A 26,773-nucleotide genomic window follows, 5' to 3' on the forward strand; every position below is an offset into this window, starting at 1 on the left:
GTTTCAGAAAAAAAAAAAAGTTACATTTAAGAGGAAGTTAACACTGTTCACAGTTGAGGATGCAGCATACTGTATGTCTTATATTCCCTTTCAACTCTGTATGCAAAGTAACAGTGACCCCCCATTACAGATATCCAAGTCAGAGAAGCTTTTTATGACGCTTCCTGAGATTTTTTTCTGGTATCCATGGCTTTAAATTTCTGACATGCGGTATGGTGTTGCTGAGAAACTGCTGTGTGGATGATGATGTGTATTCTGTCTGCTGTCTATCTCATGTTCCATTTAAACTGTTATCTCCCATACTGAATTATTTGACAGTTTTTGTCTCTGGTTAATACAGTATTATTTTTTTAAGCTTCTATGTTAATAAGACATTTGAAGCCTTTTAGGATTTTTTCATGGATTGTGTCTGTTTCTATGTATGCTGTATTTTTTAATTTGTATTACTCTGAGAGTGCATTTTCAGTTCTTAATGTGGAGAAAGAACTTAAGAAAGCTGGTCTGAACCAATGCCGTTACTCAAATAGGGTCACGATTTAGCAAAATTGACTGTTACTACTAAATTAAAAATGTTAGATTTAGGTCTGATTTTCAGAACAAAATTCCTGCATCTTATTGAGCATCTCTGTCTCTCCAGACCAGAGTAACTCTTGAAATTTGTGGCTGCCTCATACGTAGACCTTCGTGGCTTGCTCAATTTGGCTGTCCAATTGCTACAGTTCTGTAAAAAGGAGCTGGCTGCATCAAGGGTGGAGAATCTTAGCTTCAAGAAGTAACGCAGTGCTTGTCTGTGCACTCACAGCAGCCACATGCATGAGCAGCTCACACAGGGGCCTCATCCCACCCGGATGCGTTGACCTCGGGGTGTAGGGTGACGCTGGTGTCACAGGAGCTGCGGAAAGTCCTGAGAAGGCTGCACTGGGCAAGGCCCCTTCCCCTCCTCCCCTTAGTGCAGTGAGGCAGCGGCGGGGTCGGCGCAGCACACAGCCTACATTGAGGAAGCCTTTCCCCAAGCAAGAGTCTCAAGCTGCTGCTCAGTGAAGAAAAAAAAAAAAAAAGCTGCTGGCAGGGCCCTGGGCTGCGGCGCTTCGCCTGCGGCCTCCCGCCCCAAGGGCAGAGGAGGGGCGGGGAGAGCCGGGCCGCTGCCTGCGGGGCGCATGCGAGCAGGCCCCGGTGTTGCGCGGGGGGCGTGCTCCCAAGGGCTGTGTCCCCTTGCTCGACTTTGTCCCGGCGCTGCTGTTGCCTCCTGGCGGCCGCGAGGCGTAAGGCCCGGTGCCCTGCCCCGCCGAGGCCCGGCGCGGTGACTCAGCGCCTGGGCGCGGGCCGGGGCCGGGGCCGGGGCCGGGGCTGGGGCCGCGGCCGGCCGGGAAGTCGGGCGGGCAGCGCTGAGCACCGCGCACGGGGAGGGCAGCAGCCGGCAGAGGGGACGGGCGCGGGGGTTGTTTGAGAGGTAAGACAGGAGTGACCGAAATGGAACGAAAGAAGGCGCCTGCTTCCCGGTATTGTGCAGCTACCCCTGCGAGATGAATGCTCCCATTCTTTACGGGGCTGTGGGCTGACCCTGCGGTCTGTGATTTTGTACTCTTGTTAACTCCCGCAGTGCCCCAATCAGTAAAACGTTAGAGGAAAAAATAGTAACTTAATAATCTTCGTAGTTTATTTTATGTTATTTTCCTTCCCTCTAGATATATCTCAAAGCATAAATTAGAGATGCAGATTTCCCACCTTTCTGTGTCGTTTCTTCCGCGTTTCTAGCTCTAGCCGAAAACAGTAGGGTGAGCCATAGCAAACCCTAGGGGTGGGGAGGTTCTGGCCCTGGCATGCCTTAGTGCTGGCTGTTTGACATCAGGGGGATTTTGTGTTTTGTTTTTAGTGGAATAGGGATTGCTTTCGTTTTCCTTCTTTGCTTTACAAGTTGCAACGTTTTATATCTAACGTTTATTTGGGCCCCTTGCTACAAGAAGTACATGGAGGTGTTCAAAAGAGTCCAGAGAAGGGCGACGAAGCTGGTGAGGGGCCTGGAGAACAAGTCCTGAGAGGAGCGGCTGAGGGAGCTGGGCTTGTTCAGCCTGGAGAAGAGGAGGCTCAGGGGCGACCTTATCGCTCTCTACAGGTACCTTAAAGGAGGCTGTAGCGAGGTGGGGGTTGGCCTGTTCTCCCACGTGCCTGGTGACAGGACGAGGGGGAATGGGCTAAAGTTGCGCCAGGGGAGGTTTAGGTTGGATGTTAGGAAGAACTTCTTTACTGAGAGGGTTGTGAGGCATTGGAACGGGCTGCCCAGGGAAGTGGTGGAGTCACCATCTCTGGAGGTCTTTAAAAGACGTTTAGATGTAGAGCTTAGGGATATGGTTTAGTGGAGGACTTGTTAGTGTTAGGTCAGAGGTTGGACTCGATGATCTTGAGGTCTCTTCTGACCTAGACAATTCTGTATGATAAATGACTTATAAAATATATAAAGTGGTAGAGAGTTCTAAAAACACAGTGGCTCTAGACTGACCAATGGTTCAGGCAGTAAACTGATAGTATCTCATCTCATAGTGGTGCTAGAAGGGAGGGAGAGCCAGCCCAACCTGCCTTTAGTACAGAGGGGGGAAAAAATAGGTTATAGACAGCTGCTAAATGCAGCTCACATTAAGTGGTCTTGAGGGTATTCAGAACTTAAAGCAGGAAAGATTTGGAGTGCAGAGTCGCTTCAAGAGTGACAGCAACACATACTTAAATAGTATTTTAAAGGTAGATTAACGAATTTGTTCTGTATCTTGCTTCAGTTCTGTTTGCTGATTGTGCATATGTCCTATACACCACTCAACTCTGTTAAACTAAAGCTATGATTTGTTAGTTTAGTTGAAATCATTGGTTCCAAATTCTGAATAGTTTGAACCTGGTGTATATATATATATATATGTTTGTTGGTTTAGGCAGGAATCAATTTAGCCTAAGTTATGCTGCTAAATTTAGTTGATTAAAGCATCTGGACAGGGTTTAGAAGTAGCTTTGCTAAATTGATTGAAGTCTGATTTACTGTGAAGTGTTACAGTTTCCGTGTATAGATAAATAAGATCCAAAACGTTTGGTGGCAGCTTGTTTCTTAAGTGAATAGGGTTTCACAACATAAGGGGCTTAATATGAGGAAAGAAGGAAAGTGAAGAACACTTATTGAACCATGGGAGAGTAAGGTTGAATATAGGAAAAAGCAGTCTGAGCTTTTTTCTTTTTTACATGGGCTGTGACTTCTGGCAAGGGACAGGACAGCATGCAGGATTCCAGCCTTCTGTCAAACTTCTTGTCTGATATGTGATACAGTGCTTGTATTCTAGCTGGGTGCCAGGATTTGGGGATTATATTGTCTACCTGTCCCTGAACACAAAACTGAAACAATCTCTTCTCTGTGCCCCCAACATGGTACGATAGTGTTTGTGGTTTGCTGAGCTGTCCTCCCAGATGCTTCCAAGGCTTTGAATTTCGATGTTCTTTCCCCACTTCACTTCCCTGATTTTTTTCTTGTGCTTCCTCATTAGCTTTGCTAATTCCAGCTGCTCTGAACAAAGGTTAAGGACTTGCCTGTTAGGGGAGAAGGCACTGAAGCACTTAAACAAGTTTCCCTATGTAACCTGTACAGACAGAAAAGAACCGCCTAAGTTACATGGAAGTTGGTGTGGTGGAAGGGTGATGAGTGTCTATGAAACCTCAGTAGGATTGAGTTGCTTCTACAGAGCCTATTTAGATTGAGTTCTACTACATTTTATTTGACATTTACATAAGAAAGGCTTTAGGTCTTTCTATGCCAAATACAAAACAGAGTTCGATGGCAGGATATGATTAGGAGTGGATGGATATTCCACGGCTTCAGTTTAGTGTCATATTTGAAACAGAGGAACACCTTACTGCCACAGCCATAGAAGCGTGAGCCTTCAAACTGCAGATCAAGGAATATCAGAGATTTTACCATTGCACTCTCTCCACTGAGAGTTATAATATGTTACTTGCAGGGACTCTGTCTCTCCACTACTGGTGGGTCAGAAAAGCTCTAAATGTTAAAGATGACTGAAAGAAATTTAAAAAACTTAGGTTGGAAGGGACCTCTTGAGATCATCTAGCCCAGGTTTCTGCTCAGCACAGGGCTAATGCCAAAGTTAGACTGGATTGTTCAGAGCATCTCCCAAATCTGTTCTCTGTAGTTTTGTGCTTGTAGAAGGAAGTAAGTTTCAAGTTGATTTAAAAGGAAACTATCTTTTGCAGAGAATTAAGGTCTTTAAAACAGCTGTTGGATGAAATCTTGCTACAAGGATTGTTGAAGATCCAAGTGTTACCAACAGTTGATTTTGACTTTCAAGCAGAGAGACTGTCAGCTCCAGCAACATGGGGGATGGTGTCAACTTGCAGTTCCGTCAGCAGCTTCTGCTCATTGATGGAAATCTGGGGGCTGAAGATGTAGCAGCTTTAAAATTTCTCTGTACTGACTTGATCCCCTTCAAAAAACTGGAAAATGTACAGTCTGCAGTGGATATCTTTCAGCTTCTTATGGCTGAAGATTACGTTAATGAAGAAGATACTTTCCTGCTAGCTGAACTCTTATACAGAATTAAATGTAATTTCTTGCTCAATAAACTTGGCTATACCAAGGAGAAAGTGCAAGAATGTCTGCATGAGAAGGGAAGAGTGTCTCCGTACAGGTAACTTTGCAATGGGATTTTGTTCTCTTTATTGCTGCCATCTGTACCGTGCTGTTTCTCTTTCCTTTAAATTCTCTATTTGCTTTTAGTTTCTATACCATCTTTTCTGCTTTTGTTTCACTGGGTCTCTGTTGCAGGCAGATGCTGTATGAATTGTCAGAGAACATTACCGATGAGATGTTGCAGGAAATTGTATTCCTCCTGAGAAACCGTCTCCCAAAGCGACGTAGAACTACTGTATGTGAGAAGAAAGCTAAATGTGTATATGGGAGGGAGGGAATGAATGTTGGGGTGGAGGTGGAGTGGGAGGAAAAGCATAAAGAGAAAAGTCTTTGACAGAACAGGGCATGATCTGCAATTAGTCAGGTCAATATTTATAGGGTTAACAAGAAGGAAGGTCCTTCTTTCTGTCATGTAAAATTGACTGCTAAGACCCAGTTTGCTAGGACACAAAGCAGATGATAATATGATTTTTTTCAGTCAGACAGGGCTGAGGCAAAAAGTTAAGTTCTAAAGAACAAATATATTTCCTTCTCTTTGTCAGTCTGCTCTAGAACTGCTGATATTATTGGAAAAACAGGGCCTTTTAACTGAAAACAATGTACAGATGCTGGAGGAAGTCTGTATGAATGTTTCACCTGATCTGCTGGAAACAGTTAACAGCTACAGAAGGGCAAAAGGTGAGATACTCAAAGTTAGGTTTGCTAAAATGCAGAAAGCTCTACAAGGGTCTTAACAACTGAACCTCAGGGTTCTACGTGTGCATTGCTGGAGCAGGAACTAGAGTGGGATTACCCAAGTATCTTCACACACGAGTTTGGCATAACAGTCCCTAACTTGCATTACTAGGGATGCGCTTGAATATCTGAGGCCACACAGAGCAGTCTAGCACATACAGAACAGGCTGGGAAACTAAAAATCCATTTATATCACACTCCTCAGTTTCCACATGAACAGCATTAAGATGATGATGACTGTCCTGTACAAGGCACTTTGTGACTTATAAATGTATACTACAACAAGGCAGTTGTGTGCTAGTAAGCTGGAAAGGCAAGTCGTGTGCATGTTTGTCTGATTCCTGGTAAACTTTATTATTAAATGTGTAATTCACGTTCTCATGGGTTACACTGTGGTTTCTAATATTCCTTCATTTAATGTCCTGTGAAGTGACTATTAAAAATATTGGGGAAAAGGTTCTATTTCATTTTATTTTAGCACTGGGAAAAAAAAAATCTGGGAAGCATGAAGCTGTCTCCCCAGTAGGTGCAAGGGCGCTCAGCACTTCATGAATTCCAGTCCCCCCTATTTCCTGAGCGTGTTTCAAAGTTGCTTTATATTTTAATGCACCTTTCACTAAGTATAGATCTGCATTTGCCTTAATGTTCAAATTCATAGTCATTTAACTAAAAGGCACTTGATTTCTCTCATTTATTGTCTCTTTTTGCTCTTTTTAGTGTCTCTGCCTCAGCAGGAGAATACTCTGCCAGCCAAAGAATCTTCAGTGTCTCACACTGTAGGCATCAGAGCATTGAATTTCCCACAGGTACACGCTGTCTACCAGAGTTTTAGTGGTGGTGGTGTTTCATTTTTTTTTCTGTCTTTATTTTGAAACCATATTGCCTGTGAGATCTTTCACTGAGTCTTCCCACTTGATTTAGGAAGGGAAAAAGCATATTTGTTTAGCATGTAAGAAACATAGCTGCATATATCATCAAAGAGTGGAATTTGAAATACTAGTGTTGTTCTTGTACAACTGGGGAAAAAGCAGTATTGGGAAGAGAGATGAGTGAGGGAGAATGTGAAGGTGCCTTCTATAAAACAGGTCAGTCACTGAGGATTTCTAAAGTTCTGGCTGATTGTCACTAAACTATCTCTATTAGATAACACCATATTTTGATTATCAGTTCATACTCTGCTGCTTCTAAAGGAAGTCAACCTATTTTCTCAATGTACCAGTCCTTAGTCAGTTAGGTCCTTCTTGCAGCTGGATGATGAATCAGGTTAGGAAACCTAATTAATCTGGGATATAATCACTCTCTCTTTTGAAGGGAAAAGGAGAGGAATGGAAGAAGTTCTGTCCCAGTTCTAAATGAGAAAAGCTAGTGAATGTTTTGGTGATACTTCCCAGAAGCAGATATTCTAAATGGCCTATTTAGTGTCATGAAGGGTTTGCATTATTGTAGCTTTGAGTTACAGTTGCTCTACTTGTGAAGAGGATTTGGATAGCTTTCATGCATGGCACTTAGCATGGTAAGAAAATTAATGTAGCTTTTCTTAATAGAAAACATAGATTCCAAACAATTTGAACAATTTACTATCGAAGAAAATTAATATGGGACCATGTTGGACCGTTATTTTGTTTGTAGTGAATGCCCACTCCTATATTTAGAAATCATTTGGAAGTAAAAGAAAATTATTTGCTGTTTCCCTTTATCCTTAAGAGAAAGTATTGTTGTTTGTAGCTCCATGAGATTTGCACTAAGTGGAGAAGTCTTTTGTAATTTCATTATTAAATGCTTTGCCTCTTGTAGGAATTCAGTATTTTTCCTATCCACTACTTAGAAAACTTTGGTGTTTATTAAACTTATTTTGCTAAAATCACTATGAAAATGTATATATATGATGATTTTTAACATGTTTTTTCCCCCATTCAAAAAACAGGAGACTTCAATCAGATCTGTCAGTTCTAATGTCAATGGTAAGACTTGCTGAAAACATCTGTTTCTTGATACCTTTATGTTTAAAGCTACATGCTTTTATTTACTCTAGTAAATTTTTAGCATTTGGCTTAATGCAACACACTTATCTTGCTGTCTGCTTTTGAAGGGTCTTTTTGCTTTCTGCACTAATAGATTGGAAGGATTTCTGTTCTTATATAAATGGGAGAAATGAAAATTGGCAAATCCTGTATACCTGGTTAGTCATTTACTAGAAACTATCAAACGTATTTTTTCGTAAGTGAAATAAGGGCTGGTCTGATTAGTAGAAAAAGATTGTTTCCCAAGAATTAAAAACAAGTTTTCTATTTAAATATGTCTGGAAGGACAAGAGAAGGGGACACTATGACTATAAAACTGAAATGTTATTTTTTTGTGTGCAGGACTTTACCTCGGATTTCTTTTGCTTTATGTACAGATCATTATGCTGAAGAACCTCGGAGCCTTTGGGAGCATGTTGGAAATGTGCACTCCATACCCAGCAGGCAAGGTTTGTCTTCTCTTAGAGTTTCAGTATTAAACGATTTTTATGCCGCCCAGTCTGGAATCTAGTATATTGTTTAAAAGGACAATGCTATTTATTGTAGTCCTTTCTGCCATACCTCTTTGATCCTTATAGAGGAAATGAGAAAGTACCTTGGACTTCTTGTCTCTCCATTCCAGTTCCCTCACTAAAGGAAGATATCAGGAAGATCTGTGCCTACTCTTACCAGGCATTTGCAGAATGACTGTTAACTAAGCAGAAAATAAAGATCTGAGGACAGAAACAGGCAAACAAAAAAATGTCACCTTTTTTAAGGTTAAAAATGGTTCCTGGCACCTTTATTCACTAGAGAGACCATGACATGTATGGTTTGCGCATCTTCCAATAGCTTGCTGGAGTAAGTGAAGTTACTAAGATTCAAGCTGTTAGGTGTTGCACAGTGGAGAGGGATGTTTTGAATGCATTAAGTAGCATATGATTTGTACAAGAGGAGGGGAGAGTTTTAGGGCATTCAGAAGGAAAAGTAAATAAAGTTACCATAAGTAAAGTTATATTTTGGATTAGATCTCTGAAAAGATTCCTTACAAAGAACAGGAGATAGTTTACATCCATGTTTGTGACTCCACAACAGATGTTGTAAAGTATCGCAGCACAACATTTGCTCTTTTCAACTTTCAGTGTCTGTCGAGGTACCCTTGAGAGTCTATCTGAGAGGTATTATGTGTGACTCAGGAACAGAAAAAAAATCTGTAATGGGAGCTTCAGTAGTATCATAGATCCAACTTACAATGAAGTTTATTTCTAGTTATTTACAAATGAAAAATTCATTTGACTGTGTCAGGTAGAATCTGTCCTTGTCGCCTAGATATCTTTGTTCCATAAAACAAGTACAAATGGAAACCTTGCCTTTGTCACAAAAGTATATGTAATAAAAATAACTGGAGACATGTCCAGAATAGATCCTTTGTACATGACAATGTTATCTTATACAGAAGAATTACTCCTTTCAATGTAAAAGTATTTGAAATAATAAAATTATTGTATAGTAGTTATACTCCTTTTTGCTACATACACTAATAGTAGATTTCTCCTCATCAAATAATAAATATTATACTGTTTTTTCCCTAGATAACAAAGCGGCTACTCTAACACAAAGCTTGTCTAAAATGAACCTGGAGCTGCCTAGAGAATTCAGCAATGTAGAAAATGAATCCAAGGTATGAGATGATCTCTTAAACCCATCTTTGTGAATATGTAGGGGCATGAGGTCTTCATCCGTCTAATGGCATTTATCATGCAAGAACATGTGAGATTTCTGTGTGTCTCATGAAGTTTGTTGCAAAGAATTTGTAAGAAGGTTAAAAGAAGGCAAGTGTGTTCAGTAAGCTATTACAGGCATGTAGCAATCTTCCTCAATAAACCAGAGGTCATGGTTTAGAAGGAAAGATCCCTTTTGTGAGATACCTTCTTAGAAGACTTGTATGTACTCTTGTACAGCAGCGTAATGAATTCTCCCTCCAGCTTTTTCCTTAAGCAGAGATATTGAGGGAGCAAGTTGTTGCATTTTTTTATATCCATTTATATCCATGAGTCCAGAGAAGGGCAACGAAGCTGGTGAAAGGTCTGGAGAACAAATTTTATGAGGAGTGGCTGAGGGAGCTGGGATTGTTCAGCCTGGAGAAGAGGCTCAGTGGTGACCTTATTGCACTCTATAGATACCTTAAGGGAGGCTGTAGCAAGGTGGGGTTGGTCTGTTCTCCCATGTGCCCGGTGACAGGACAAGGGGGAATGGGCTGAAGTTGCACCAGGGGTGTTTTAGGTTGGATCTTAGGAAGAACTTCTTTACTGAGAGGGTTGTGAGGCATTGGAATGGGCTGCCCAGGGAAGTGGTGGAGTCACCATCCCTGGAGGTCTTTAAAAGACATTTAGATTTAGAGCTTAATGATATAGTTTAGTGGAGGACTTGTTAGTGTTAGGTCAGAAGTTGGACTAGATGATCTTGAAGGTCTCTTGATTGATGATTCTGTGATTCTTATGATTCTGTGATTTAATTTCTTGCAGTTCTGTGCCATAATGTACCTTTTCATCAACTGGTGTTCAGGCTGTTGTAGCTGAAGTATTGTTTGCTGCTGTTGAAGTAGCTGATGGAGTACTGCCTTCATTTTTTTTCTACTGAACTGCACATACCCACATATTTTTAGTTGTTCTTTCTAGTGAACAGGGAGGAACTGAAGTGGGGGAACTTTATGATTTTAACCTGAGGTTGGAATTGAAGGGGTGGTACTTGTAATTTTGGTGACTTCTTAGTTTTTAAAACATTCTTTTTTAAATGGGGGAAGTAACTTCTAAGTCTTAGCAAAACTGCTAGTGTGGCAGGTTTATGCACATCCGTGATCTCTGTTCTGTTTGCATCCCTTTCCACTGGATCAATATGAACTACCTGCTCTAGGTATTCATTACTACTCAAAAACTCAACTCATGTGTCTAACATTATGCACACAGAGGCACCATTGAGTTCCAGATTTCCAAAAATAACCCAGACTCCTAGGTGTCTATAATTTTTTGGATGCCAATTTTGAGACATGTTAAGGAAATAAAGTTGCTAGAGCTTACACATCCATCACTGAAGTGTTGAAAAAGTTTGGTCAGGCTGTGAGCTTTTTTATTCTTCTTTCTACAGAAGATGTCAAGTTACAAAATGGATGGCCCAAAGAGAGGATTTTGTATTGTTATTAATAATGTTACATTTGATGGGGATCTTCAAGAGAGGAAGGGTTCTTATAAAGATGCTGGTAAGTTCCTGAAGTGAGATTTTTGGAGTGTTAGTTTCTCTGTTTCCCCATGCAAGTTGATTGTCTGGTACTGCTCTAAATGTTACTGTATATGTTTTAATAAGTATTTCTAAACAGTAAGATTTTTGATTTTGTTAAATTATGTCACTTGTGTCTCCTGGGGGGAAGGGCTAAAGGCTGAGTAACCACTGAATTTCTCATACAGTTGGATCATTCTTAAATCATTTTTAGAATCCCTTTTTATTTGGTCTTTATCTATAACTGTAAAAAAGAATTAAAACTAAACCAACATTTTTGTATAATATAATGCAAAACTCTTTAATCAAACCTATGCATACTCTTTTATTCTATTCATTCTATTTATCTTTTGTTTATGAAACTCTATAATAGTCAAAACTGCAGTTGGAAATAATCATCTGAGGAAGGTATTGAAAGAGTTTCTAATCTGAAACTCTGGGGGGATTCATATTTTCAGGTGCCATTTGTGAGCTCACTTAGTGTGTCATTTTATAATGTCATAGTATGTTCTAAAGCTTGTCTGGAAAGATTCAGTGACAGTGTTTGAACTGATGCCATCTTATTCTGTTAACCTTTATTTGATACTAGTATAAGGATGAATCTGCAGAAGTATCAGGGTGGGAGGTCTTTCACAGTTAAGATTAGCTTGCATGGTGACCATAAAATAGTTTTCTACTGCTTCATTTTTTTCTTTTTTCTTTTATTAATTACAGAGGAGCTAAAGAGAGTATTCACATGGCTTGGCCTGGATGTAATGACTTACACAGATCAGACATCTGAACAGATTAAAGAACTCATGGAAACGTGGCAGCAACTGAAAGATCACAAGGATAGGGACTGTTTCATTTGTTGTATTCTATCTCATGGAGAGTCAGGAGCAATCTATGGGAAAGATGGAGAGCTTGTATCAATCCGCGTGATCATGTCCTACTTCACTGCCAAACGATGTCCACAACTAGCTGAAAAACCCAAATTATTCTTTATCCAAGCTTGCCAGGGTAAACAGATACAGTGTCCTGTCTACGTTGAAGCTGATGCACGAATTCCTGACTTCTCTTCTGTGCAACAGAGCCTTTCTCCTTCTGAGAGTATTCCTGAAGAGGCTGACTTCCTCCTAGGCATGGCCACAATTGATGGATATGCCTCTTTCCGGCATGTTCAACAGGGTACTTGGTATATTCAGGCCCTGTGCAGCAAGCTGCAGTTGTTGGTACCAAGGTAAATACTTAATTACTTAGCTCTTTGAAAATACAGGAGGAACTTCCCCCCTCCTTTTTTTTTCTCTGAAGTCATATTCAAATAGGAGCAGCCCATGGACAAAATCAGTTAAACTGATGATTTGTTCACTCATCTTTGATAAATTTACATTAACACCTCTGGTACCGTAGAGACTATTGGGATGATGTGGAGCTTACTGCAAAAAATAAAAATAAAAAAAAAATCCACCTCTGAATCTCCAATCTATATTCTGTTAGCCATCTGTTTCTTGAGTGGATTTAGATAAAAATATCATTACATCCTTTACATTACTAGTTGAATCAAGCAAGGCTTGAACTCAAATGAGATCAAAAGAAGGGAAATTTGGAGAAAAGGATGCTTTTTATTATAAAAGAAAAATTATTATAAAAGTTTGTACTATAGCTTCTAGATGGTCAGTGAGGTGTTACATGGAGAAACAATACCATCTGCTTATAATTAAATCTTTTTCTTCTTATTATTTTTTGCTTTCATTTTGGCTGCAGGGGTGAAGATATTTTATCCATTCTTACAGAAGTTAATGAAGATGTGAGCAGGCGTGTTGACCGCTTGGGGACAAAGAAGCAGATGCCTCAGCCGGCTTATACCTTAAGAAGAAAATTTATATTCCCTATACCTAGAGACCCTCCTCCTTCACAGCAATATTGAGGCTTTTTAAATACATACTTTTGTCATCACATCTCATTTAAATGCAATTCACTGCACTGCCTGTATAAGGCAGTTACTCAGACTCCTCCGGAGCTGTTAGTGTCAAGGCAAGGCTTCCTTTTTTCTTTTTCCCCCCAAAGAAACTGTGAGGATACACAGTTAATACAATCCATATGCCAGGTATTTAAATAATATATATATACACAGAGTTTTCAAGGTTGGGACAAGCATGTTTCTATCATGTTAAACATTTTTGTGCCTGCAGACACAAAAGCGTACATCCGTCACCATAAGGGTTACGTGTAGCTTTCTATATATTCTTTATATATATATCTAAACCAGGATGTTAGATTTAGGCTCATCATGTTTTATTTTGCATGCTAACAATTTTTAAACCTATCTCTAAAACCACTAGTTTTGTTCACAGAGAAAGACAAAGGTGGGAATAAGAGGAGAAAGCTTAAGTAGTAGACAGAGAAGGATTTTTTCATCTCTAATTTAAATTGCTTTTAACATTATGGAGAAGCAGGTAACTCTTGAAATCAGCAATTTGTTCAGCAGTGCTCACTGATGCCATGTAATAGCTAACATGAACCTCACGTACAATGTTAGGTTTCCAAAAATGAGTATAGCCAAAATGCTATAGAACTCCCTCTGTCAAAACTTGTGAACTGTCATTTCCCCATCACTTCTTGGAATAAAAGTTTGGGTAGACCAGTTAAGCACTGTGAAATAATGGCACTCAGCTGTATATCTGCATATGTTTATCAGATTGATTAACTAAAAGCATTACATTTTCTGATTTCTCATTTTAAGGTCTAAAATGAAGCTGTATAAGGACACAAGCCTTCTTCTTGATTAATCTTCTAACTGCATGTTTTAGCATTAACTGAAATAATATAATGTTATTTTGTTATGATATTTTGTGTATCTGTGTCCTCCTCTTTGTTACTGAATTAAATCTATATATTTTTTAAGAGCTTGTGTAGACAAAACATTTGCTAATGCTTATCCTTGTTTCTGCCTGCCTGCTGCACTTCAGAATACAATAGAATAGAATAGTTTGGTTGGAAGAGACCTTCAAATAACATCTTGTTTACCTGCCTGACCACTTTGGGGCTAAGCAAAAGTTAAAGCTGTATAGCTGAGGGCATTGTCCAAATGCCTGTTGAACACTGACGGGCATGGGGCATCAACTGCCTGTCTAAGAAGTCTGTTCTAGTGTTTGACCATGATAAAGAATTTTTTTCTAATACCTAGTCTGAGCCTTCCTGGCACAGCTTTGTTCCATTCCCTTGTGTTCTAGCTTTGTTGGATTGCATGAATGAATGGGATTTTAACTGCTTCAGGGTTTAAGCTGAAGTGAACCTTTGTTTCAGCAAAACACTGATTTTTTTTTCTATATTTACTAGCCATAAAATAGCTTGAAACTTAGGGTTAAAATTTGAGATAGCACTGTTGAGTGCTATTGGAAACAATTTTTAAAACAGGTGTGTGACCCATAGCATCCTATATGTTCTGAATTATTATGGCTGCTACATTTGAAGTCACACTTGTGCCACAGATAGAAAATGTTTTTTCTGTTAGTAGAACATATAATAAACTTAACAGATTGAAGTGTTTGGCTCAAAATTGCTATTCAGACTCGGTGCACTCTTCTTTTGTATGTTTAGGTAACAATTGAATTTTATCAATACAAAGTAAACAGAACAATCTTGACCTTGTTTGGGGGGATCTTGGTTTCCTTCTTAAGTTTGCTAGACAGAGAACATCATCATGTTCTCTTGCTCTCTCTGTAGGAACCTCCGCATGAATAGTCTCCAGTTAAACTGTAGGTGGATAAACACAGCCAAGAAAAGTTTAAGCTGACTTTTGCCATGAGTTCCCTCGGAAGAGGGATCCACACTGTGAAGTATGAAAGACTGGTGAAGTTTCTCTCGTAATAAGGCTTGTTCACACACAGGTTACTGTGTTATGATTTATAGTATCCAGTATGAAAATTGTGCTTGTTTGTGTTTATATTGCTACACACTGTAATACTTGGGTGCACACAGTGGCACTTTGTCAGGACAAGCCTGCAGGCAGGAAAGGCTTAGCACTGTAACCACAGCTGCCATTCAGCAAGGTTTTTAAAGTTTTCACGTGATCTGTTGTGGTGTGTTGTAAGACAGCAGTCTGAAAGTCTTGGGTAAAAACACCCTCTCTTCCTGCAGCTTAGATGTTAATCACTGCTTGCTGTCCATGTTGTACTCTTTCAGTGTCCCTAGGAATATAGAGTTTGTGCTAGAAAGAAATCAGCCTAATCCAACAAAAAGTGTTTTGTTTCTTTATGGACTTGATGATGCATACAGAAGCATATGTACATGTATGTATGCATGCTTGTCACCTACAGAATTAAAGAAGGGCTGTCACTTGCGCAATTCTTGTTTAGACATATTGAAGTGGAAGTAGTGTAAAATGAGTCTTCCTGTGGGGAAGATACGTCTCTGGAAAGTCATGATCTTAAAGTAGAATTTGTAACATTCACCAAGTCCTATCCATACTGATTCTCTCTCTCTCTTTTTTTTTTTTTTTTTTTTTTTTTGTGTAGGAGCTGTTTATCCTGGCTTTTGCCAGTAGCAGCCAGTCACTACAGTTGCTGAGTAGTCAGTAGCCTCAGCATTTTTGCTTCCTCAAGGCAACCTTTCTAGGGGAGCTGGATTTTTGTTAGGCTGCTGTACAAAGAATTGGCTGACTCATTGTGACAGTTCTGTGGGAAGCCAGAGGAGTAAAATGGAGGCAGGGGAGCTCTAGGAAGTTGAAGGGACTAAAGGCTAACAAAGGAACAGGAATAGTCTGGGGAAGGACAATAGAGTAAGAAATAGGAAGTGAAATATTAAACAGGAAGAAGAATGCCAGGAGGGCTGGTCCCTGAAACAGCTGCATGACAGGAGAAGTCTCTGGAAAGAGCTGGTCTTGCCTGCAGATCTTTTTCACACAGTGATCACAGCATGTTTCCTCTTTAAACCTGCAACTGGAGTCAGTTAAGACGCAGACCAACTAGTAAAGGAAGAGAGTGAGGCATGGGATGACTTGGAGACAGAACCATTCGGGACCTGAAGATCAGATAGCACTTGTGATGCTGTTCCCAACCTTTGGATAAAAGGAAGACTCATGCCAGTAAATCTCAGACACGTTTTCTGAACTGTTACTAGCATGTGCCTTTTGGAAGGAGTTTGAATACCTCATTCCATTGAAGGGTATGTTATAATTTTGAGTTTATAAAGGTAGATAGGTTGAAATCAATGAAGGTAGTTTTAATTGCAAAATTTGAGTATATTTCTGCTGTCCTAACTCTCTCTCTTCATAATGCTTGAGTTCGGGCTTCAGATGTGAACAGACAGGTCGGGTAGCTGACTATTCATATGTTTGCTGCTGCAAGGAAAATACTGGTGACCAGCAAATCATACTGTGAACTTTACCATTGAAGGTAGAGTTCTATGCATAAAGAGGATGAAAATGCCAAAAGTTAAATATTACTTACATTATTTTGTGAACAGGAAAGTATGTTTCAAAGGGGTGTTTATCCTTTCGGTTTTCTGTATTTGTCAGTACTGCTACTGAATTTGGTACTGATATTTGACTTGTTAAAAGTAGGCTGGCTGAGTTGGAGCTGTACTTTGAAGAATAGAGCTAGGATGTGGAAGATCTAGTGACACAGCAGGATAGTGGGACTGAGATGTTTTTAAATGGGAATATGTAATTGATTCATGCCTCCCCACCATCTTTTAATTGGGATTTATAAGTAGTCATAATGTACTGAGCTGTGCCATATACCAGGAGTTCCTGGCTGTGCTGCTTAGTGTGTCCCCTTAAAACAAAAGCAAATCTGGTTGTTTCTGTGGTTTACGTTTTTTTCCTGCAACCATTGTAATAATTTCCTGAAACCGGAACAGTGGCAAGTGGAGAAAGAAACTGCTGCATAATGATCGCAGCTTATTGCTTTGATGTAACTGACTTATTGTAAGTCATGTGACTTACAGGCCATACAGGCCATAGTACAAAAGCAAGTACTTTTCCTGGAACTTCAGAGACTATGATTGTCTTTCACTTTTTTCAGTTGTTTCAGCAGTCCTCCAGCCTGTCCTCCAATGTAAGTGTAGTAAAATTATTATTACTTATGGTGTAAAAGAAACTGTTTGCTTGTTTTATCAGTTGTGTCTTTATTTTAGTGAAGTGGAAGAAGGCACCACAGCTAAACATTGTTTTAGTGTACTCCTGTATTTACAGACAGGCTGTAAATAGATGGCTGTGTAGATGGCACATCTATACTAATTGCAAAAATTTTGCGGGTGTGAAACTTACTTTTTGATTTTCTATTGTGCTCAAAAGTTGGATACATAAGCCAAGTTTAAAATTTTTAAAGCTGATAGAGTACTGTGTTCAGTTTTGGGCCCCTCGCTACAAGAAGGACATGGAGGTGCTTGAGCGGGTCCAGAGAAGGGCGACGAAACTGGTGAGGGGCCTGGAGAGCAAGTCCTATGAGGAGTGGCTGAGGGAGCTGGGGTTGTTCAGCCTGGAGAAGAGGAGGCTCAGGGCGACCTTATTGCTCTCTACAGGTACCTCAAAAGAGGCTGTAGCGAGGTGGGGGTTGGTCTGTTCTCCCATGTGCCTGGTGACAGGACGAGGGGGAATGGGCTAAAGTTGCGCCAGGGGAGTTTTAGGCTGGATGTTAGGAAGAACTTCTTTACCGAAAGGGTTGTTAGGCATTGGAACAGGCTGCCCAGGGAAGTGGTGGAGTCACCATCCCTGGAGGTCTTTAAAAGACGTTTAGATGTAGAGCTTAGGGATATGGTTTAGCGGGGACTGTTAGTGTTAGGTCAGAGGTTGGACTTGATGATCTTGAGGTCTCTTCCAACCTAGAAATTCTGTGATTCTGTGTGTGAGTGGTGGAGAAGGAGGATGATATTTGGTGTTCAGTAAAACAGAACTGCTGATGAGAATTCTAGTCTTTTTGAAAACATTGATGTGATCTGTATTTGATTTGAACGTTACCAATTGAGATTAGATTTTACTTCATGAAGATAAACAAAAGCAGGGAGAGGTGCTTTGGCTTCATTGACCAAAGTCAGAAGCAGTATATAAGAAAAGTAGAAGGCAGCTATCTTAGAGAAGTTTTGCTCATGTGGGCTGTAAAACCTTTATATATGTTATGGTGCAAAACCTCGCAGCCTTATTTACTGCATAGTCTATATTTCAGACTGTAAGTGGCTGTTGCTTCCAAATGGAGTCAAACCTCCAAAAGAAATGGCAGCAGCCTACCAGGATTGTTTATCTGAGACATCAGTATACCCAGGTGTGGAGATGCACCATAGGAAGCCAGAAGGATCTGTGACTTTCTCTGTCAATTTCACTTATGCACAGTTTTCAAGGCTCTCCATTCAGTCCAGAGAATCACGAGAAAAAAATGTCAAAGTTATGGTGGCAGGACAGCATCTGTCTACTGAAGTATTTTTGATTACATATATTTATTTTGGACTATTCTACATGACATGACACCTTTTATATTCGTGGTGTTGCACTACTGTTACTGACAAACCAAATTAAATTTTCTCTGTGTTTAGATCCAAATCCTGACGTGAAATGAGTACGGTCTTCCACAAACTTCTTTTTGACATTTCTGAGGCTTTGGCCACAGATGAACTGGCAGCTCTGAAGTTTCTCAGCTTGGAGCATGTCCCTGTGAGGAAACAAGAAGCTATTGAGGAGCCCAAGGCTTTCTTTGAAGTGCTTCAGGAGAAAGACATGATCAAAGTGGGGGACGTGTCCTTCTTGAAGGAGCTGCTCTACCGGATCAATCGGATAGACCTCCTGGCTGGCCAGCTGGGCTCCAGCCGAGAGGAGATGGAGAGGGAGCTTCAGATCCCAGGCAGGGCAAAGGTGTCAACATACAGGTAAGCACAGTATTAGTAAACATTGGCATGCAAAACGTACGACAGTTCTGTTGTGTACTGTCTTGTTCTCTGTAGTGTTATCTTACAAATATCCCAGAATAATTGAATTTATTACAGCATGACTTCCTGCCCTCGTGAGTTTTGAGACCACATTTCACATTTCTCAGTTCAAATGTGTAGTTGTCATGTTTATTTCTCCTAACGTTCTTAGTCAGTCTTTTTCTATCCTTTATTGCCAGACAGCTGCTATATGGAATTGCAGAGGACTTGACTCCAGGAGATGTCAAGAGTGTGAAATTCCTGCTGCAAGAACGGATACCAAAGAACAAGCTCCAGGATAATGCTGTAGGCAAAGTAACCTTGATAAGTTTCTTGCAAGGCTAGCTCAGAGTCTGTCACTTGTAAGACAGGAGCAAGGAGAGACCAGTGTGCTGTCACTAAAATTCTGTTGTTTATAGATTTGTGATGTTAGCTGACAGGTGCTCTGTGACAGAAAGGACCCTTTTTTCTCAGTTTATCTTTTTGCTGACCTTTTTGCTCTCCTTTTCTCATTTTGCCTCCACCACCTGTCTCCCTATCTTTTCTTCTTGCAAAATCCATCATGCTCTTACTTTCTTCTTTGCTTGGCATTTATAAGACATTTGTGCATATGCTGTATCTAATAAAAGTGATGTTTGCGGGAAGAAAAACAATGTTTTGGAGATCGAAAATTGAGTTCTAACATGAGTTCCAGCACTAATTTTTCTGTGTCAATAGGTACATTTTTTTCTACATTGTAATTTGATGTAATAGTATTTTGTTAACTTCCCCACAGAAAGATTAAGAGGGTTGGTGAGCTAGTTTAGTATCTGTTTTGTAAACAACAAACAGTGCTATGAAGGTGCTTGGTATTACTAAGAGGCTTCCTTAAAATTCTATTTGTATTGTGGCACCTACTGCAAAAGTAGCAGATTTACCTGCAACTTGGTGAACTAAACAGCTTTAAAAAACAAAGTCATCCTTGAAGACATTTCTTGCATTAGAACATGTAGAGTGGTGCAGTTAAGTGGCTTACAGCAATTCATCTGAATGCAGAGGCAAAACAGGATGTCGTATTATTAACTGCATAAGTGCTTCGCACTTTGAAACATAGCAGAATAACTTAGCCATAGGCAATTTCTACCAATCCAGTCTTTACTCTAGTGATGTGTTTCTTCAGTTAATGAAGTTTGGAGCAAAAATAAATTGGTCTTTACTTTAGGTCTGTGGGAATGAAGATGTTGTCTTCTGTTCTTTCGAGAAGTGCCAGATATTGCGGTTATTGAAGGTCACTGTATGAGTTTGGATTCTGTGTTTGTGTTTTACCAGTCAATGTTGAAGGTCTTAATGGAAATGGAAAGAAATGGAATAATTAAAGAAGATGACCTGAGAATTCTGAAGGATATATTAAAGGAATTTAGAGCTGACTTAAAGAAAAGAATTGATATCTATGAAGAAAAAACAAAAGGTAAACTATTTAATCAGCTGTTTAAGAGTAGAACTGTTTTGTGATTTTTTATTTGTGGCTCGATCCTTGGGATCTTAGGAGTTTAGAGATAAGAGACATCTTACAATATCTTGGGATAGGCAGAACAGATCTTGGTACCTGTGGTTTCCAATGTTCTCTGCTACTTCACTATCACATCATGTCTTCTTGTACCTCTCTGCGAAATACATCCTGCCCTTTGTAAGTGGTCTGCCTCTCCTTTATCTTTGCTTTAAGTGCAAAGGAAGCAGTGCAGTGCTGGTTTTGGACTATAGCTTTTCAGCTGCTGAAAAAAAAAGACAGTTGGCTTGAGGAAACTTGTTTTGGTTCTGAGCATAGTTTTCTGTTAGCAGGCTTGTTTTCTCTTATTTGAAGGAGAAGTCACTGGAGACCAGGTACATGGCTAAAATTGGACTATTAGCATTCTATATCAGATGTTGAAATGTCAAGAACTTTCGTGTCTGAGCTGTTGCAGCTGAGGTGGTGGCTTGTGACACTATATACAGGCCTTACTCTTTGGGAAACAGGGTGTGTCAACCATCAAAATGAGAGTGTTTCTACTAAATGTTTCTACTAAGTCTACTAAATGTTGTGTTGCCAGAAAAGCAGAAGAAAATTGTCAAGGAAGGCTAGCATAAACAAGCACTGTGTCAGGGGAGTGGCTTTTTAGTAGTATTGATATGTTTTGTCCCCCTTGATAAGTGGAAAAAGAGCACATCTATGTAACTTGTAAAAGGGGTATTGTGATTTATTTCCCTGTGCAGACCCATGTGTTTGATGATTTCTTCTCTTATTTCTGGCAGTTGTATTCAAAGCAGTGTTTTAGCGTTTTGAGGAGATCTTCATATGTTGGTGTTCTGTCTTCTTGGTGTGTCCACCAAAACAAAGTCATCTGGAGAAGGGGCCTCAGAAGTAAATGAGCTGGCTGTACTACAAAAATGGGTCTCCTCTTTGACTTGCATATCCCATAGTAGAGATGCTATATCCCATAGTAGAGATGCTAAGGGATGGCTTGCTTGGGGTGATCATCACATTCAGACTTCTGTTATGTGGCTCTAGCTACCAGTAAAAGAACAGACAAGAAATGGAACAAGGTACAGTCACTGCAAGAATGCAGCATATGCCATTTCCAGGCTCAAGCTTCAGTGTGCACTCAGGCCCAGAGGTCCACTTGTACTTAATAACTCTAATTTTGGGAATGTCTGGTTAGGGCTGCACAGTCTTAACACAAATGTATCATTTGTTCCAAGGGACACTCTTCACAGCTTCACTGATGGGCAGTTTGCAATACTGGAACCCATTCATGGCCCAGCCTCACCAGTGATAGTGAAAACAACCCTCCACCTCACTCCTTGAGCTTTTCTGGTTTTGGTGTTGAAATATGCAAAGTGGAAGATTTATCCTTTTACTCCTAAAATGTTCTTTTTATTTCCCTCTTAGAAAATAATTCTAAGGAAGAACTCAGCAATCTAATCTGTGTGTCTCGGCATCCAGCAGGACAAGGAGCAGAGGGTGGGACACCACACCTGGTGAGGAATACTTCAAGATTGCCTTTAAAGTATTTGTCCAACAAGCGGGAGCAGGGAGCATAATTTTTTAAGACTAAGCAGGTGGAAGAGCTAAAAGGGAGGGATTCTGGCTTTATATGTTGGCCTTGAAAGAATTCCTGTTTTCAAAACAAGATCAAGCCTTGTCCTTTGGTGAGGACATGGCTGTCAGCAACCTTTTAGACAAGAAAGGAAAGAGCAGCTGTCATGGGAAGAAAAACAGTTTTAAATTTTTTAAAAAAAACGGGACAGTCTAGGAGTATCCTGGATAGATGGGATCTGCTACCCATAGATAGATAGCATCTGCTACCTCACTAGAAAGTCAGGACTCTGAGTGAATGATACGGTTCAGGAACTTATCCTCCACATGTGCAAATTTGTGTTTCTGGACACTCACTTTCTCCCATTCTAAAATCATAGCCTAACCACAAAGAGAGAGGAGGGTTTCAGGAAGAGCCAGCAACTTCTTTCCCCTTGGGCTGACTTATACTTTTGAGCTTTTTTATTTTCTTGTATCTTTGCCCTCATGATTTAGGGTGTTTGGCACTGTTTTTTTTTTTTATTCTAGTTTCTTTGTTTCTACAGCTTATGGAATCATATAAGATGGAAAATAACCCCCATGGCTACTGTGTGATTCTTAATAACCACAAGTTTAAAAATCCGTGTGAAAACAGAGAAGGAACAATAGAAGATGGAAGTAAGTATTTTTTTAAATCCAATTCATAGTTTGTTCTTTTTTATTAACTTCTGAAGGAATTATCTAATCTTTCCCATAGAATGATCACTTTCACTTTCCTTTGCTTCCAGAGTAACATGAGTGACAACTACTGTAGAACTGTAGAAATTCAAAATAAACCACTTCCAACAATTTAGCTGATGGCTTTAAGAAGGAAGATCTTACTGTTGTAGGTGAAAAAGCATCATCTTAATTGGTCAGATGTACTGAAAAGTGAAGGAGGGATTGATGATGCACTTTTTCACTTCTTGATTGTTTTTAATTTTTACCTATCACAGAGTAGCGCTTTTAAGTCCTTAAATTCTTTTAATGTTTTGCTTGCATAACTTACTGATTGGAGGGTATAGCTTGGACATGCAATACCCTCCAGTTATAAGCATTCCAGTTTAGTCAGTATGGGCAGTTGTTTGCAACAATGCTCAAATAAATGCAGTTATTTTACTGCTTTATAAATTTCCTTCAAGCCTGTCTTCCTGCAAGTGTCACTTGTTTATCTTAATAAACTAAAAATCTGCTTCATGAAAGCACACATCACTGTTTTTAACTCTATCCAGCCTGTCTACATGTTTCTTGCTTTCCAGATACTTTCCACCTACATAACACTTACATCAATATTTGCTGGGAAGTCTGTGTAGCACTCTGTCCTTGCTAGCATTTTAGCAGGTTATCCAGCCTTCATTCTTGCTGCGTCAATCAGTCTCACGGAGTGAGGGATCTACTTCATTTAAGAATGGCAGAAATTGTCATTCTAAAGAGTTACATCTTCCTAACTTTCTAAGGTTTGTTCTTTTCCATCTGAGATTTCTATGCAATGTTCACTTAAAACCTACTTAAAAAAAGTAAGCTTCACTAAACTGTACTGATTAATTGGATAATCTGAAACCTGCATTTGTTTTTACATAGTGTGTTGTTGAATCCAGTTGTATTTAAAAGATAAATAAGTTAGGTGTTTGTGATTTTCTAATTAAACTTGACAGGCTAAGAGGCAGTCAAGTGAATTTATTGGTGGGATCTGAACACTTTTGGTGATACCTGTTCTACCACACAGAGCCCAATGTTTCAGCATCTTCCTTGTCACTGTTTATGGTTACCAAGTGCCTTCTGACTTTCTTTCCCAGAGGCTCTGAAGAGGGTCTTCGAGTGGCTTCAGTTTGAGACAGTTGAGCACATGGATCTAGAAGCAAAAAAAATATATGAGACAGTTAAAGAATACAGTAAAAAAAACCATAGCAACATGGACTGTTTTGTTTGCTTCATTCTTTCACATGGTGAAAAAGACAAAATAAAAGGCACTGATGATGAGTTTGTAAATATTAAAGATTTACTCACCTGCTTCAGTGGATCTAATTGTCCTTCACTTGCTGGCAAACCCAAGCTGTTTTTCATCCAGGCTTGCCAAGGCTCTGTAGGTCATCCAGCTGTCACAGTACAAGAAGACTGTTCTGGCCATCTCGAGATGGATGCTGTCCCTCTGCCTTCCATTCCTGACCAGGCTGATGTTCTGGTTGGCATGGCTACTGTGGAAGACTTTGAGTGCTACCGCTGTATAAAGACTGGCAGCGTTTACATTCAATGCCTCTGTGACAAGATGGAGTTACTTTGCCCACTGTAAGTACTATTCTTAATCCAGGTGTAGATTCAGGGTTGTGATGCTGGAACATTACAAATAAACAAATGTGTTCGTGTATGCGCATGTTTTTTAACTTTTTTTTTGAGTAATAAGGTATTTTTCTTCTAGTGACACCTGATAAGAGGCCAGTTTGATTTGAATACACAGGCAGAACATCAGTATTCTTTAGTCATAATTTTCATTGTTGCCTCTCTCATAAAGTTAATTTAGAAGATAGAATTTTTCTCCAGATATCACTTTCTCATGATGTTCAAAGGGCTTGGTGAATGCATAAATTTGGTTCTGTTTCATTTTAGTGTGCTATTCTGATTGCAGCCAAAGTAGAGGACTGTGTGTGTTTGTATAGTGATCCTATGTGGAGGTTGCTTTTATTCTCCCAGATGTACTGAATTCTGTGGTTTCACAGTGGCATATGTAATTTCAGTGACAGGCAGCTGAAGGGAAGATACTAGTCTTCCCTGAGATCTCACTTCACTGAAGCAAACATAGATCAACTTCTTGGCCTAGCAGCAAGTACTGTGTATTTTAGTGTAACTTTTATTTGTTTTTGTTCAAGCCGCAAGGATATTGTAACCATCCTGACAGAAGTGAACAAGGAAGTGGGAAGAAAAGTATTAAATGGATGGAAGCAGATGCCAAAGATAACATCAACCCTGCGGAAGCAGTGTATCTTCCAGATTCCACAATGCCAGTCAACAATAAAATAAGAATACACTTGATTAGGAATAACTTCTGGAATGGGCTTCCACAGGGAATTCAAGAGAAGTTGCAACAGAAATTGTCTAGATCTGTGTAGTTACTCCCAGTCCTGCAAGGGGCTGTGTGACCCAAATTTTTCAAATCCCATGTTTAGTGAATCTTCTGCAACTTAGATCACTAGCAGTCTGCTCAGGCAGTGGAGTTTGGATCTCTTCAGTCCTGCTTTCAAGTAAGAAAGCATTTCCAAGTAGTATGATTTTTAAGTGTTATGAGAATTGCCAATGGAACTATCATAGAATAATACGTTCAGAGAATCATTAAGGTTGGAAAAGACCTTCAAGATCATCTGGTCCAACCATCACCCTACTACCAATGTCACCCATTAAAGCATGTCCCTAAGCACCAGGTCCAACCCTTTCCTTGAACACCCCCAGGGACGGTGGTACCACTACTTCATGGGGCAAGCTGTTCCAATGCCTACCCTTTCTCCCGTTCTGAGAAGAAATGTCTCCTAATTTCTAACCTAAAATTCTAACCTATTGTTTCTGTCTCTGCTGCTAAAAGAGAGTAAGACCTTGAAATCCAGATATATTCAGAGCACCAGATACCTTCTCAGAGACCTTGTGTAAAGTTGTAACTGTACCATGCAAGGAAGTACCCAGAAGTGAGTAATTGCATAACTCTGGAAACTGTGTAGTTCTTCACAGAAAATAATGTCCCTGCCCAGAAGGACCAAATAAATAAATAAATAAAGATGATGATACAAGTCTGATTGTTTTCCAAATATATTTTTTTTTTGCTTTATGTTACTAATTTACTTGGCTGAACAGCACTGCTGGTTAGGATTTTTAATAGTAAGGATTCTAATTGTGTTACTTCACAGAGCACTTAGGGAGCAGTCTGTTTTGAAGGGCTGATGACCACTGGAAGGAAGGTGCCACTCCATTAGATGCACAGTTCTGAGATTCTGTCCCCTCCTGGCAACTGTCTGTAGATCCTGTAGGCTCTTAATCTCTGTTGGAATAAATACTGATGGTTGTCACATCACCCTTGGTTGTGGTGGGTTTCTCTCTTAGGGGAGCTGACTGAGGGACAGTCAGCACAACAAACTTCTTCAGTTGAAGAAATTATTTTTGCTCTCATTGAAGTATGCAATGGCAGCCACCCTTAGAGTGTGGCATATTGATATCCTTTCATTATCCTTTCATTAGAGGTGGTAGAAAAGTGTAAATTAAATTCAGGACATTCATGATAATGGCAGCTGATGCCGTGTTCTTACCTTGCATCTTCAGCAGTGTGTACATGGTGTGTGAGAGCTGCCCAGGAGTCTAACAGCCACATCCCTTCTAAGCTTTATAACAAGGTAAAGGATGGATATGAGACAATATGTAACTTCTGCTTTTTTTAGTTTGTGTTTTTTGGAGATCTGTGTTTAACTGTAGTGCAAGGGTTCTTTACTTGTTACTGCTTTTCTTCCAGAAGTGAGACTTTCTTATTTCTAATTCCACAAAATATGTGGAGCATTTTGCTTCAGTTACTGGTTTTCACCTTCTAAGTGAAAGGGAGAATGTCAGTTCTTAGAGTCAAAGCTCTGTTCGCACAGGCTTCATAAATAGGCATTATTAGCACAATGTAAAATGAGAGTGCTGTTTGTGGCAAATTATAATAGAAGATATTATGATACAGCTCTATGGATGACATTTGGTTAACCATCTAGGAAAAATGCAGCAACAATGTATTTACATTTTTATAGCATTTTCATAAATGAAACTTTAATATGAAGTTAGTAGTTGATTTGTAAATGCTGTTTTACGATATGGAAATGTTGTTTAAATGAAATCACTGCTTCCTCTGGGAGAAACGTGCTGAAGGTGGCAGCTGTTCCAGTACAATTAAGGGAAAATACCACTGGTATTAGTTAAGTTGTGAATCCATGGTATTTCCATTTCTTCATTGTTTTCTGTGTCAGAGTTTAGTACTTTTAGAAAAAATTCTTTTAGATACTCCACATGAGGAGGGTTTAATGTCTAATATCAAATTTACTTATTTGTTATATTTGGTGTTACGTGGGTTTTTGAATGATACAACAATATACTGAAATCACAACATGAAAATAACACAGCAGTTACAATATA

At 39.7% G+C, this 26,773-nt stretch overlaps 2 protein-coding genes across 4 annotated transcripts; both read left to right on the plus strand.

Moving 5' to 3' along the window:
• The first annotated feature begins 1,125 nt into the window (after positions 1 to 1,125).
• CASP10 (caspase 10) lies at positions 1,126 to 13,568 on the plus strand. Of its 2 annotated transcripts, XM_068686664.1 has the most exons (12): positions 1,126 to 1,450; positions 1,965 to 2,113; positions 4,240 to 4,673; positions 4,811 to 4,910; positions 5,218 to 5,353; positions 6,128 to 6,216; positions 7,335 to 7,371; positions 7,809 to 7,880; positions 9,003 to 9,091; positions 10,555 to 10,666; positions 11,398 to 11,902; positions 12,427 to 13,568. In XM_068686664.1, the coding sequence occupies exons 3-12, from the start codon at positions 4,360 to 4,362 to the stop codon at positions 12,587 to 12,589; spliced, it is 1,617 nt and encodes a 538-aa protein (XP_068542765.1). In that variant the 5' UTR covers positions 1,126 to 1,450; positions 1,965 to 2,113; positions 4,240 to 4,359; the 3' UTR covers positions 12,590 to 13,568. The 2 variants fall into 2 exon arrangements, with proteins under 2 accessions (XP_068542765.1, XP_068542764.1); XM_068686663.1 differs by lacking the exon at positions 1,965 to 2,113.
• Positions 13,569 to 18,211: 4,643 nt separating this feature from the next.
• On the plus strand, positions 18,212 to 25,404 carry LOC137858644 (caspase-8-like). 2 transcript variants are annotated; one of them, XM_068686681.1, is made up of 7 exons: positions 18,212 to 18,522; positions 18,762 to 18,876; positions 19,870 to 20,008; positions 21,467 to 21,555; positions 22,159 to 22,270; positions 23,428 to 23,917; positions 24,496 to 25,404. In XM_068686681.1, exons 1-7 carry the CDS (start codon positions 18,212 to 18,214, stop codon positions 24,644 to 24,646), a joined length of 1,407 nt encoding a protein of 468 aa, XP_068542782.1. In that variant the 3' UTR covers positions 24,647 to 25,404. The 2 variants fall into 2 exon arrangements, with proteins under 2 accessions (XP_068542782.1, XP_068542783.1); XM_068686682.1 differs by having other exon boundaries at positions 18,762 to 18,867.
• The last annotated feature ends 1,369 nt before the right edge of the window (positions 25,405 to 26,773 follow it).

Source organism: Anas acuta, chromosome 6, assembly GCF_963932015.1.
Source record: "Anas acuta chromosome 6, bAnaAcu1.1, whole genome shotgun sequence".
NCBI classification, from domain to species: Eukaryota; Metazoa; Chordata; class Aves; order Anseriformes; family Anatidae; genus Anas; species Anas acuta.